Source organism: Rhinolophus ferrumequinum, chromosome 5 (assembly GCF_004115265.2).
Source record: "Rhinolophus ferrumequinum isolate MPI-CBG mRhiFer1 chromosome 5, mRhiFer1_v1.p, whole genome shotgun sequence".
Classification (NCBI taxonomy): domain Eukaryota; kingdom Metazoa; phylum Chordata; class Mammalia; order Chiroptera; family Rhinolophidae; genus Rhinolophus; species Rhinolophus ferrumequinum.
The window spans coordinates 35,449,691-35,462,883 of record NC_046288.1 but is presented as its reverse complement, the minus strand read 5'-3'; the positions used below and the strand labels follow the sequence as shown (position 1 = coordinate 35,462,883).

The following is a 13,193-nucleotide window of genomic DNA, read 5'->3' as shown; positions in this document are numbered from 1 at the left end:
ATTACAAACATTTGTGGTATATAGTTTGTCAGTGTTTAGCTTACCGAAATGGCATCCTTTCTCCATCCTTCTTCCTGTTCTGCACCTCCAACTGTCTTTTGTACCTCTCTTCCGTGCAAGAAGGGAAATAAAGCTTGTCCGTATCTTATAACCACACACAATTGCAGTGTGCAGGGATGCTAAGATTAAATGACTTGTCTGGAACTTTCAAGTTGTGCACTTTAAGGAAATCTTGTTCTCAGGAAAGCGTAATGTGACTTGAGTTGGTTTAAGAATAAGGTGATTTCAGAAAAAGGGACATCGGTTGTGCTAGAGATGGAGAGAGAGTGAAGGGGCAAGTTGTAGTATTAAGGGATTAAAATAATTTTCATTGAAAAGAGATTTAAGCAAAGACTTAAGGAAGGTGAGGGAGTGAGCTCTTATGACCCGCCGAGGAAAGAGTGTTTTGTACAGAGGGAGCAACTGGAACAAAGCCTAAGTTGGGACTGTGTCTGACAAGTTTAAAGAAGAGCAAGGGGTGGAGGTAGCTGAGAGGAGCAGGAGTCTAGAGATGAGTAGGAGAGAGCGGAGGGCGGGGGACCAATCATGTAGCGTTTTCTAAGTCATTGTAGGGACTGGAGTTTTTCTTCTGAATGAAACAGGGAGCCATTGGCAGGTGATATGGTATGACTTAATGTTTTTAAAAGGATCATTCTGGCTTTTGTGTAAAAATAGACTTTGTTGGTAGGGTCCAAAGTGGAAACACAGATATCAATTCTGTGGCTATTTCAGTAATCTAGGAGAGGGAGGGTGGCTCCACCAGGGAGATGGCTGTAGAGATGGTGAGAAGCCGTTGGATTCAAATCTATTTTAAAGATGGAGCTCATGGGATGTTTAGACAGATTAGATGTGGATGTGAGAGAAAGACGTTAAGGACAGTGGGTAATATGAAAAATACCCAGGCATTGTATTTAAGTGATAGCCAGTCTTTCAGGCATAGTCAGATGTGATAATTAGGTGAAATGATGCTTTGGGTTTTCACAGGCATTTGGAAGCCAAACAAGATAAAACACCATTATTTTAGCAATTGATTAATCCTTGTGGAATTTCCACAGATAAAGAAGCCCTTCTGTGTTCTCCGAGAGCATCTGAGCTCAGTCCTGTTAAGGCACTTATGTCACTGAGTTGTCACTTCCTGTTTACTTCTGGGCCTTTCTCAGCAGTCTTGAGTCGGTAATGGTGTGGCTTCTGTCTTGCCTGTTGTCCCACTCCCTGTGTCTGGTCCTTACACAGGGCTTGTGTGCCAAAATTATTTGTTCAATGAATGAATGAAAGTAGCTAAAGATCTAGTTTAAAAGTGGGGGAAACTAAAGTGTAAATTTAAGAGATCTCAAATTAGAGCCTGAGGAAGGTTTGTACTTAGGTAGTCATTTCTCTTCATCTGTTGCAGAAGATCTCCTAAACGTGTCTCTGCTTTAAAAAATACAGTTAAAGATGTCTCCCCCTGCCCCCAACCACTGCTCTTCTTCTGACTCATTTGGAATAATAATACCAAGATCATGTTTTTCAAACATGTCTTAAGTGCAAGGAACTGGGCTAAGCATTTTATGACTTTATGTCATACTCAAAAGTCAAGAGTAGGCTCTTGCTTCACTTTAATTTTACAGATGAAAAAAACTGAAGAACTGAGAGCCACCTTATATTGTTAGTGCACCTGTATGCAAACATGTGAGAAGGTGCTTCTTCTGTTAGGTGGACCCAGCCCTCGGCAGGGGTGCGGGGCTCGGTGAGCCGAACATGGGCAGATTAAAGCCCACATTGTCACTGAGAGAGTGGAGCGCTCAGAACCTGGAGTCTCTGGAGGTTAAGTAACTTGCATACTGAGCAAGTAAACAGTTGAGTAAATTCTAGAATTGAGAATTGAACCCAAGTCTGCCTCTCCCTCCAGCCTAAACACTTGCACAATCTGCCATTTATAACCAGGTCCTAAACTGATTTTTATAAAACAGGTGTAGTAAAAGGTCAGATAGTAAACATTTCAGGCTTTGGAGGCTGTATGGCGTTTGTCACAGCTACTCAACTCTGCCATGTAGTGCTGGAGCAGCCATAGACATTCAGTGCACAGGTGGGCGTGGCTGGGTTCAACACAACTGTGAACACTGCAATTTGAATTTCATGTAACATATTGTTCTTTTGATTTGTTCAGCTATGTAACAATGTAAAAAACATTTCTTAGCTTGTGTGTGTGTGTGTGTGTGGGGGGGGTGTCTTTGTGAAATAGATGAGTTGATTTGGCCTTTGGGCCATAGTGTGCTAATTCCTGATATGGAATATTCTAAAAAAATCCAGTAAATAAAACGTCACCTATTTCATGATTATTTTTTTCTTTTCCTAACTCTAAATTCATGGAAATAAAATTGTGGGGACCTAGTTCTCCTTTTCTGGGTCTGTTTTGTGTGAATGTGGTTTCTGTAATTGTTTTCTAGATAATTCCATGGTACTCATGCAATTTTGAAATTTTTGAGTGATTCCTTCCTTCCCATAATTATTTTGCAAGTACTGGAGTGACTCTGGTTTGTTTTTATACTTCTGTGGTTCTCTTAACTAGACTTCAGTTATATTTGGCAGAGTCAAGTTTTTGATTGTACTTTGTAACTTGCTTAAGAAAGGAAAGAAAAGGAAAGGAAATTAGATGCAGATGAAGTTTAAAAACTTAATGTGTCTGAGATGACTAGAAAATGTATTTCTTCTACTCTAACATCAAGATCAAGGTTTTGATATGTCCCCAGTTAACCCTTGTAAGAGTTTCGGCTTCATGCCTTGACCAACATCTGGGTGCTACCGGTAAGTCTCTCATTGGACTCCTCAGCTAACTTTCACAAAAGACTCCTTATTTGTCTTAGACATCTGAAAATGGTCCTTGTTCAGAACTATAGTTAGAAAGAATTAATCCAACAAATGGCCAATTGAAAAGTCATTCAACAAATGGATATTAATCCAACAAATGACCAAACATTTTGTAATAAAGAGAATTACCGCTTTGCAGAAATTTGTTTCCTATCTTTTCTTTAGCTTCTTCAGGTGCTAACCAAGTCCCCTCAAACTCTATGTTCCAGCCAAATTTGTCTTTTTCTTGCCAAAAGCCACTAATTCTGCTCCACACCCTCCCTCAGGCTTTCTTATACTTCCTCAAGGAGGTCCTCTTAGAACCCTAGACCAGGTTAGTTCCCACTTGGACATTTTTCTCTTGTAGTTTCCTTCCATACTCCTCACATTTCTAGTTATTTGTTCAGAGCTTGTCTCTCCAGCTAATGTGGGCTTCCTGCAGACTTGTTCAACATTATCACTCTGGTACCTATATGTATAACTCTCTAGCATGTAAAGAGAGGCGTGCCTAAACTGAAGGGAGAGGCATTTAGTTCCTGCCTATGATGTTTTCTCTGTGTCATCATACCTAGTTTCATCTCACTCTTAAATCTGGTTTACAGCGTGGTATCTGCTCATAGGACTGAAGTCTATGTATTTGACCTTTCCTTAATTTGTTTATAAAGTTATGTGAACAATGAAATTATTTCCCTTTCATGACTGAGGTCTTTCATGCTCTGATAATGGCTCTGGCAAATCCAAACAAAGGAACTGGGAAAGTCTGAATTTGTATCCAGTTAACTGAGCCGATGCCTGGGACCAGGCATCCAGAGTTTGGTTTCTCATACGTTTACGGCAAGGTCAGGTTGCATTAATGATTTGCTTCCTCTGACCTGTTTTCCATCATGTTTAACTTAAATATGATAAAAATTAGGTCTGTGGGTCTTTAGAAAGTATATATTTTTGTTTTAATTTTATTGTAGACAAATCTTTGCAATAGGTTGAGATGATAATATTGTCATACTAAATGTATGTTTGCAGCTGGACATGCATAGTGTTTTGTCAATGCTCCTACTAGGGACATTCTTTCAGGGAAAATCAAGAGTTTTAACTTCCTGTCATGGACAGCCCATCTACTTTATGGTCTGTATGATTTTCCAAATTTCCTGCTCATGACACATTCCTAGAAAGAAAAAACTGACCACTAAACTTTTATCAGATTCACACCCCCTAGTTGCATGTCTTTATTTCTGAACACAGGGTTAGATTCTATAAAGGAAATCAAAGGCTCATAGAACCTTTTTTTTTTTTTTTTGTTTTAGATGTACAAAACAATGTAATAGTGAGACATTCACTCCCCTCACACAGTGATAACCCCCATCCCCCAAGCTACTACCCCTCTGACATCGTATACAGCTGTTACAATTCCATTGACTCTATTTCCTATGCTGTACTCCACATTCGTGGAAAAATAAATAAATTAGAAAAAATATATATATATATGTATATATATATGACATTCAAAATTATTCAGCTTCAGTTTCAGGTGTGCAGTGCAGTGGTCAGGCATCTACACTGTCCATGAAGTGGTCTCCCTAATAAGACAAGTGCCCATCTGACACCCTACAAATCTTTACAACATTATTGATTATATTCCCCAAACTGTCTCTCATATCCCCGTGGCAATATTGTGACTGCTAATTTGTACTTCCTAATCCCTTTACCTTCTCCCCCATCCCCACCCCCCTCCCATCTAGCAGCCATAAGTTTTTTCTCTATATCTCTGAGTCTATTTCTGTTTAGTTTTCTTGTTTATTGTAAAGAAGAATGAAATCTTAACCATTTGCAACGACATGGATGGACCTAGAGGATATTATGCTAAGTGAAATAAGTCAGATGGAGAAAGATAAATACCATATGATCTTACTTATATGTGGAATCTAAAGAACAAAGAATGTTTCTGAAAGTTATATAGCACAGCCAAATAGTGAGCGATTTCCCTAAGTGCATCTATGGCTAGCTCCTCATGGAGGAGAGGTCTGGTGGGGAATATCGTATTCACTCCATTCATGAATAGGTACAATTTGGGTTGGGGGTATCTTATATAAGACCTTGTATTTGAAAGGGATCATTAATTTATACATTTGACATTTCGGCCATAGGATATTGAAGTTTTCTATGTATTTCTTTGACATTCTTTTCCTGTTATAGTCCTGTTTGCCTAGATTTTAGAGCTTAATCAAACCTCTGGAGAGTTGCATGATTTTTTCATGAATGTTTAGAATTCTTTGTAGAAAGATATACTTTGAGTACTTTCCTAAACAGCCTGATGCATGCTTTGAATTGTTTCCTTTGGTTTTCAGAGAACTTAGATATTTGCCTAGAAAATTTCTATGAAGTATCTGTCTCTCCTCTTCTTCTTCTCTCTTCCCTTCCCCGCTCCTCTACTTCCCCTCTCCTCCCCCCCCTTCTTCCCCTCCCCTCCCATCCCTTTCCCCAGTGTTCTCTCTCTCTCTCTCTCTCTCTCTCTCTCTCTCTCTCAGACACACACACACACACACACACACACACACACACACACACACCCCTTTAGATGTTTAGGATACATCAATAACCAAATGTAGAGCTTATATTTTTATTCTACCGTACTCTACATCAAGCAATTGCTAGATAAGTACATGTCTTTTTTACTTCTTATATTTCAAATTAATTCTTTATAGTAAATAGCATATAATATCTTTGAAGTCTTTAAGACTGTTTTAATAGTAATGGTAGCATTCTATGAAGATAGGGTATGTGTATGTGTGTTTTTATAGTTAGTTTTGTTGTCTTCTGAAAGATAAATTAAGTGAAATGCTCAAGGATTCTAAGTGATACTTTGGTGGTGTCTGTTTTGGTTAAGTTGCAACCTAATATCAGCTACATTAATAGCTTATATGGTTATTTCCTTTTCCATCCACATACAAAATTGGAAATGAAAGGATAGCTTTAATTGTTCATGTATATTTGATTCTTAATCTTTTCCTGAAAATTTCTGAAATTAGAATGTTTTATGGTCTATGCTGCTCTGAAAATTATTTTAGAAGTTATTTTGTAATGGATTTCTTAAACCTGAAAGTCTGCTAATAATAAATATCTTTGAAAATTGATTTTTTCGGTACAATTTCCAAGCCACTATCTAGTAATCTTTTTCTTTGTTTTTCATTGTGATATTATACTAACAGATGATACAAGATTTTTCCAATTAGCTAAACCAAGTATATGTTGCTAATACTTCCTTGCTAATACTTTTGAAAACTACCTCTCTTCTCTTTTCAGTTATTTACAAATAACTGTCTACATAAGATTATCTCTTTTGTATATAATTTTGTATTAGATTTCAAATTTCATTATAAAATGTTCTAATTAAATGCTACTACCATTGCAGCTTAAACATTGGAAAGTCTCTTAGCTTTGATCAGTCCTAATGTTTTCCAAAGTGGATTCTAGGGAATCCTAGTTCTGCAGGATATTGAAAATGTTATGAGAAAACAAAAAACAGAAAACAATGGTTCTGTGATGCTATGAGTTGTACTTCTTTACTCCAGAAACATTCAGAGCTTTATCAATATGTTAATGTGCAAAGTGGTTTTCTAGGAGAGATAAATAGTCATGGCTTTTCCACAGTTTCATGCTTTGGGAACAACTGTCTTTCTTATTTTATGGGTTAGTCTAGAGGTCTAATTTTAAGCAAGTTGTTTAGTTTCTCAGGGTCTCCATTGTTTATACTTTTCATACAATGATGTTCAAGGTGGATACTGGTGAGTTCTCTGCCCTCCCCCCACCTCTCTCTGTCAGGTCTTGGGAATAATGTGTCTCTAGCCCTGACTCCTGAGTTAATACTTCCTATTTGTTTTGAATGACAGGAAATGGATCTGAAAAGCTGCCTTATAAAGTCCCACATTTTCATCCACACATTATATTGATTTATTATTTTTCTTTCCTGAATTCTTTCCCTTAAAACAAACAAAACATTATTAATGTGGATCCCACAGAATGGGTTAGGAAGAGATACCTTGTTCCCTGGGAAACTTTACACTGAAAATTCAGTGAATACTCTTCTTTGTGTTGGTGGCTTTTTTGAAGTCTTATTTCTTCGGAGTTCATTCTCTTAACAAATAGCCAGGCATGGAGGATACATTGGGAAGTGGGTTGGATCTAGCCCCTGCCTTCCGAGAGCTCACAGTGAATAGTGGCAGAAAAAAGAAATGAAATAAATAATTACAGTTCACCATAAACGAACAAACATACAAATTGTGATAAGTGTTAAAGATTAGACTACAGAGAACTATACATTGTTTAGTAAGGAGGGGCACTTCTAGTCAAAGAATGCAGGGAAGGCTTCCTGGGACAGTGACCTCAGCTAAGATTTGTAGGATGAGTAGATGGTTGCTAGATGAAGGGAGTTGGACTAAGAGCCCAGAGCAGGGCCTTAGGATTTGAGGAATTCCTCATTCAGAAGTGAAAGGACACCAGCGTGGTTCTTGTGGGGTTAGTGCTTGAACTGCCACGAGAGGTCTTCTGATACATGAATGAATGAGATTGCATCCATGTATCTGTGTGTATATACCATTGGCGGACAAGAACCACTGTTGTTTGTCACCTGCTTGGTGATTTTTGATATTCATCTGTCCTGTCATTAAATATATAAAGTAAATAGTGTTCCATCACCCACAAGGCTGGAAAAATTCTGCCTAAATTCTGCCTTGAGTTAACCATGCTTGTAACCAAACTAACCCTTTCCCAGAGACAAAAGATAGGGGCCATAGGGACCATTCCTATTTCCCAAGGAGTGATTTTTTCCTACATTGTTTTAAGACGATTTAAAACAGTCTCTAGCACTTTGGAATATTTTATATTTATTATTACCTGTCTTATAATAACATTATGAAATAGACCATAAAGGAATTTACACAATTTAAAGAATTGAAAGGTATATAATATCTTCCTTTATTATTTTCTGGTGTTTCCTTACAAAAAGGTGTATTGGGATTTGACCCTAAGCTTTGCTAACGGCCTCGTTTTTGTTTTCTTCCTACTCTAGTCTAATGGGATTGCAGCCATCATTGCTATTTTGGTGTTACTGCTACTCTTGGGCGTCGGTTTGATGTGGTGGTTTTGGCCGCTTTGCTGCAAAGTGGTGAGTAAGAAGGACTTAAACCCCTACTTTTTTTTTTTAAACCAGTGATACGTGAGTGAGTAAGGCCTGAAATATTAATCAATGCTACATTGCTCTACAACAACAAAGTTTCAATTAGGACATTGAATTTTAATAGTTTTTATCACTGTAATCAATTCTAGAAAACATGCATGCCCGTAAATGTTTATTATAAAACTTAATATAAAAAAATACTTCAAAATCAGGTTTGGAAGAAGAAGGGGAGAGGATGGTAAGAGAGGTCACAGGGATGAAAGGTTTCCCACTCAAGTACAAAAGAATTTCAAGTAAATTGAATGATATTTTCTACTGAGAGAAGCTACTGAGAGAAGCTGATAATCTGTCAAGCTCTTTTTCCAGTGCTTATTGAATTTTTCATTACCTCTTTGAAAAATCTGCTATTTCAGGATCTTCTTGGTTTGCCTCTCAGAAAGACATTTTAGAAATAAGTCCTGTGCAAATGTTAGGGTATCTGTTAAATGGTCACTTTTGAAATTAAGACAGTTTTAGTATGACACTTTTTGTGTTTGAGTAAAACCTCTGAAAGAATATGAGTACATATTAATTTTCTATCGCTTCTGTAACAAAGTGCTACACATTTGGTGGCATAAAGCAATGCAAATTTATTTTCTAACCATGATGTAATCCCAGATCCAGCATGGCCCTCACTAGGCGAAACTGGGCTAAAAAGTAGCAGCAGGGATACATTCTTCTCTTAATGTTCTAGAGGAGAATCTATCTGTTCCCTTGCCTTTTCCAGCTTCCAGGCCACCCACACTCCTTGCCTCCTGGGCCCTTCCTCCATCTTCAAAGTCAGCAACGTGCTGGGTCTTTGACCATTCTCCCTCTGACTCTGGGACAGGACCTCCCGTGCTAAGGAACAATGTGATTAGGTTAGACACTTGAATAATCCAGGATAATCTCCTATCTCAAAGTCTTTAACCATAATCATCTCTGCAAAGTACCTTTTACTCTGTAAGGCAATTTATCACAGTTCCAGGGAATTAGGGTGTAGACATCTCTGTGGGGCCATAATTCTGCCAACCACAGGGTGGAATTTGAATAATAAATATCAACAGATTTCAAGCAATCCAATTTGGATTCTTCAGGCTTCGTAGAAAAGATTATCCTGAAGAAGCACTTTTTCAAAGGGTACCTGCTGTTTATTCTGATAGTATTCCTTTTATCAGCACATTATATAGAACCTCGTATTCTGTACAACACAGTAGTGTTTTACATAATATTACGAGACTGCTTCCCCCCCGCCCACTGTTGCTGACTGATTTCAGCTTCCTTGCAAAATCAGGAAGTGCTTTGTATTATCCCTGCATTTATTATTAATTGTACTTCAGTCTGCTTTCATGAGGCAACTTTACAGTCTTTTGTCTCAGAGCAGTTGGCCCAGCACAGCATTAAGGAGGAGGCACAGCATTAAGTTAAACAACAGGAGAGACAAGAAGCATCCTGTCTCTTTGCCGAACTAATCAGTTTCCTGCCATAGCCATGTATGCACAAGCAGTTTCCTGCTATAACCTTGGTTATCATAGATATGACTATCTTAGGGTGGCTAACATTCTTGAGTAGCAAACTCAAAAGCAAAAAGGCTCCCTGAGGTGATTTGTGCTCCTTTTTTTAAAAAATTTAAACTTTGCAGTGGTGGATTTCCTTCCTTTGTTACTTTGCAATTTCATTTATTATGAACCAGAGAGCTCAAAAATGTCAACATGTATGTTTTTTAAAAAAGATACTTGCAAAACCTGAAATGAGCTTCTTTGGGAGGTTTCTGGATGTGTTCAAATAAGGCCTCCACCGTCCTTTTGGATGCTATAGGGAGGATTTAATCATCAGGTTATGAGAATAGATTCATTCTGACCCTGGGACTCTGTAGACTGCCAATGGCAGAGTATATTTCTTTATGCCAGGCATCAAGGGACTCCTTTAAGGTGTGTTTTCAGGAAGTCAGGAGGGCTTCCCATCCTCAGAAACATCATGAATGCTTGCTAATTTCTGGAATTATATAATAGAGAGAACCATCTATATTACATTTAGAAATATAGATTAAAGAGCAGCTAGCCCTGAGTATGAGCTTATATTTTAATCTAGGGATAAACAAATCATAGCAAATGATTCCTAAAGTAGGTTTAAAAGCAGGGAGAGGGTAGAGGCAACATTCTGTGTTCAGCCCTTGGCAATCTAATAATATGTGTCTGTACTGTGCTAGGAACTGGGTGGGGGTACGAAAATGGTTATAATATGATATGGAAACTCAACATTTTAATACAGAAACACAGAACTTTGGGCAAAGTGTAACTAGAGGGTCATGAGTACTCCAGTAGCAACCCATGTAGAATAAGAACACAAAGGAAAAGGCATTTTCCAGAGTTAAGGGACTATTTCAGAGAAATCTTACTGAGTTGCTGCTGACTCAAAACTCAAACTGAGTTTTGAATAATGAATAAATTGTTGACAGTTGACAAGGGACATTTCAGGTGAAATGTGTGCAAAACTACTAGTCATTCTGGCGTGCTTTGGGGAGGCCTAGGGTGCCAGTGAGAGGGAGCGGTGAAAGATGGCTTGAAATTTAGGCATGAACCTGATTAGGGAGGGATACCTATGTCTTTTAGGAAGTTTGAACTCACCCCAGGGATGATGAGAAGCCACCCACCAGAGAGATTTGATTAGCGTAATCCCCTGAAACAAGCTTTGCTTCCTCCTTGGTTAGTGATGCTGCAGTCTGGTCCTGGTGGGGATTAAATCTGTATCCAACTGAGTTCCATCAACAATTGAAATGGAAAGCCAGTGACAGGTGATGCACCTTCTATATGACTGTTGCAAAGTATCTTAACAAAGTGTCCAGAGTTGGGGTATAACATGGGAGCTGAGTGGTCTAGAGAAAATGAAGAGAAGTAAAACGAAGGGACAAAGGAGCCCATAACCTTGTGAAAAGAAGATTGAGTGTATCACAGACGGTGTTGTAGTACAATTGCAGGATATTTATCTTATTTTGTTTCATTTAGAGAATACATATGTGCAATGCTGGAATTAGAATATGGGACTTAAATATTTCTTAGAAGCATTGACTTACTAGGGATCAGTTTGACTTTGCCTATCTAGTGTTACTAATAATGTTACTTTTTAATGGGTAAAGAAATTCATTTATTTCAGCTTCATGTTGTACAACTTTCTTTTTGTTTGAGTACTAGTGGCTAAGGTTTAAATTGAGTCTTTCAACTGAGATATGACTAAACAGCCTAACATGTCTGTTCTCAGGCTCATTTAGATTGCATCTGTGATCCACCTCTTTCGGAGTAACATGCTCAGGAGCTCTTATCAAGATAGAAAAAACCTAGGAAAAAAAAAAAAAGCCCTGAACAGAGGCCTCAATATTTGTCATACATTCTTTATTCAATCATCTCATATTTTATGAAAATAGGTTATGAAATGATTTAATCATTCATTGTTCAGAGATTAAAATTTCATGGATATCTAATAATGACTCAAAGATGACAGTGTTACTTATATCTTAGACAGTGATTCTCAGTCCTTCCCCCCACCCACACCCCCATTACCAAAGGCTTTTAGAATAATGGCTGTCAGATTTCCAATGGTGGCAGTTTGGAAAAGACCCTTGTGGTAGACTGAATAATGATCCCTAAAGTTATCTAGGTCTTAATTCCTGGAAACTGAATGTTATCTTATATGGCAAAGGAGACTTTGCAGATGTGATTAAATTAAGGATCTTGAGGTAGGGAGATGATCCAGGATGACCTAGGAGGTGGGTTCTACCATAAGTGCAATCACAAGTGTCCTTATAAGAGGGAGACAGAAGGAGATTAGCCTACAGAAGCGGGGAAAGTAGTGTGACCATGGAGGCAGAGACTGGATGATGCAGCTTACCAGCCAGAGAATGCTCGCGGTTACCAGATGCTGGAAGAATCAAGGAACTGATACAGCCCTGCAGCCAGCAGAAGGAACCTACAGAAGGCTCTGCAAATACTTGATTTTAGCCTTGAAAGATTCAGTTCGGACTTCTGGCCTCCAGAACTATAGGAAAGTTAATTTCTGTTGTTTGAAGCCACTAAATCCGTGGTAACTTGTTATAGCAGCTTTAAGAAACTAATACATTCCTGCAATGATTTTTATATTCCCCGGGGTTGGGAATCATTGCTTAGGGTTATGGATTTGGGGAATTCTTACTAATATGTTTTCAGATAAACTCTTTACAAAAACTGTTCATGGAGTACAAGAGGTTATAAGATGGAAGACAATGAAATATTCTTCAAAATGTTTGCAGTGGTTCTAAGGCTATTAAAATCAATATATATTCTTTAAAATTAGAATTACTATTATGTTTTATTTTAGGTAAAGTAAATATGCATAGTGATTTATATACTGAGTTGAATTTGCTTACTGATTCAGAGTGACAAGGAATTTTTGGAAGAAACAGGTTTCTAAATTTCAGCAGTATCCAAGGCATATATGTTATTAGAACTAATAGACAACAGGGGTCCATGGACAACTTTCTCAGGATGCTTGTAATTTGCTAAAAGAAGTCAGTACAAGTATAATTCCATTAATATTTAGACACTGAACTATTGAATCACCTGAAAGGTAGAAATTATTATTAGTTCAAGGAAAGAACTTGCACATTTAACTAAATGCTCTGTGAAACTATGACATATACCTCCTTAGCTGTACCAAGTTGGTATCAGGAACAAGAAACACATCAAAGTTACAAATATCTCCTCTAGAATATTTTATATTAAAATTTTAGCCACAACCCTTAAAAAGTTACTCTGCCAGGGTAGAAAATGGTACTGTTTTGGTGATACTTAAATGAAATCATGATTAAATGATTTATGTATTTGTTGAACATTTTTCTCACTTTAGAATCTGGGAATTTCATGAAGACAAGTAGTGTGTGTTTTACTCACCATCGTAAACTAGGCATGTTGTACAGTAAGCACTTATCTTTGTTTTCTTGAATTATCTCAATCCTTAAAATTAAGACACTTCATATCTCTTTACCTGGAAGACAACTTTAAAATAGGGTAAACCGTTGCCAGTTTTAATCAAAATTCTGTCAGCTATGGGGAAGTATTGTGCATGAGAAGATTCATCGTGCAGTCTAAGTTCCTTGGATGATTTTCAT

General features: G+C 37.7%; 1 protein-coding gene across 1 annotated transcript in view; it reads left to right on the top strand.

The window, feature by feature from the left end:
- The window catches only part of ANTXR2 (ANTXR cell adhesion molecule 2), a 141,582-nt gene that overhangs the window by 57,207 nt on the left and 71,182 nt on the right, over positions 1-13,193 (top strand). Inside the window, exon 12 of the mRNA XM_033106314.1 lies at positions 7,928-8,023. Coding sequence (XP_032962205.1) covers positions 7,928-8,023 — 96 coding nt within the window. The remainder of the gene's footprint in view (positions 1-7,927; positions 8,024-13,193) is intronic.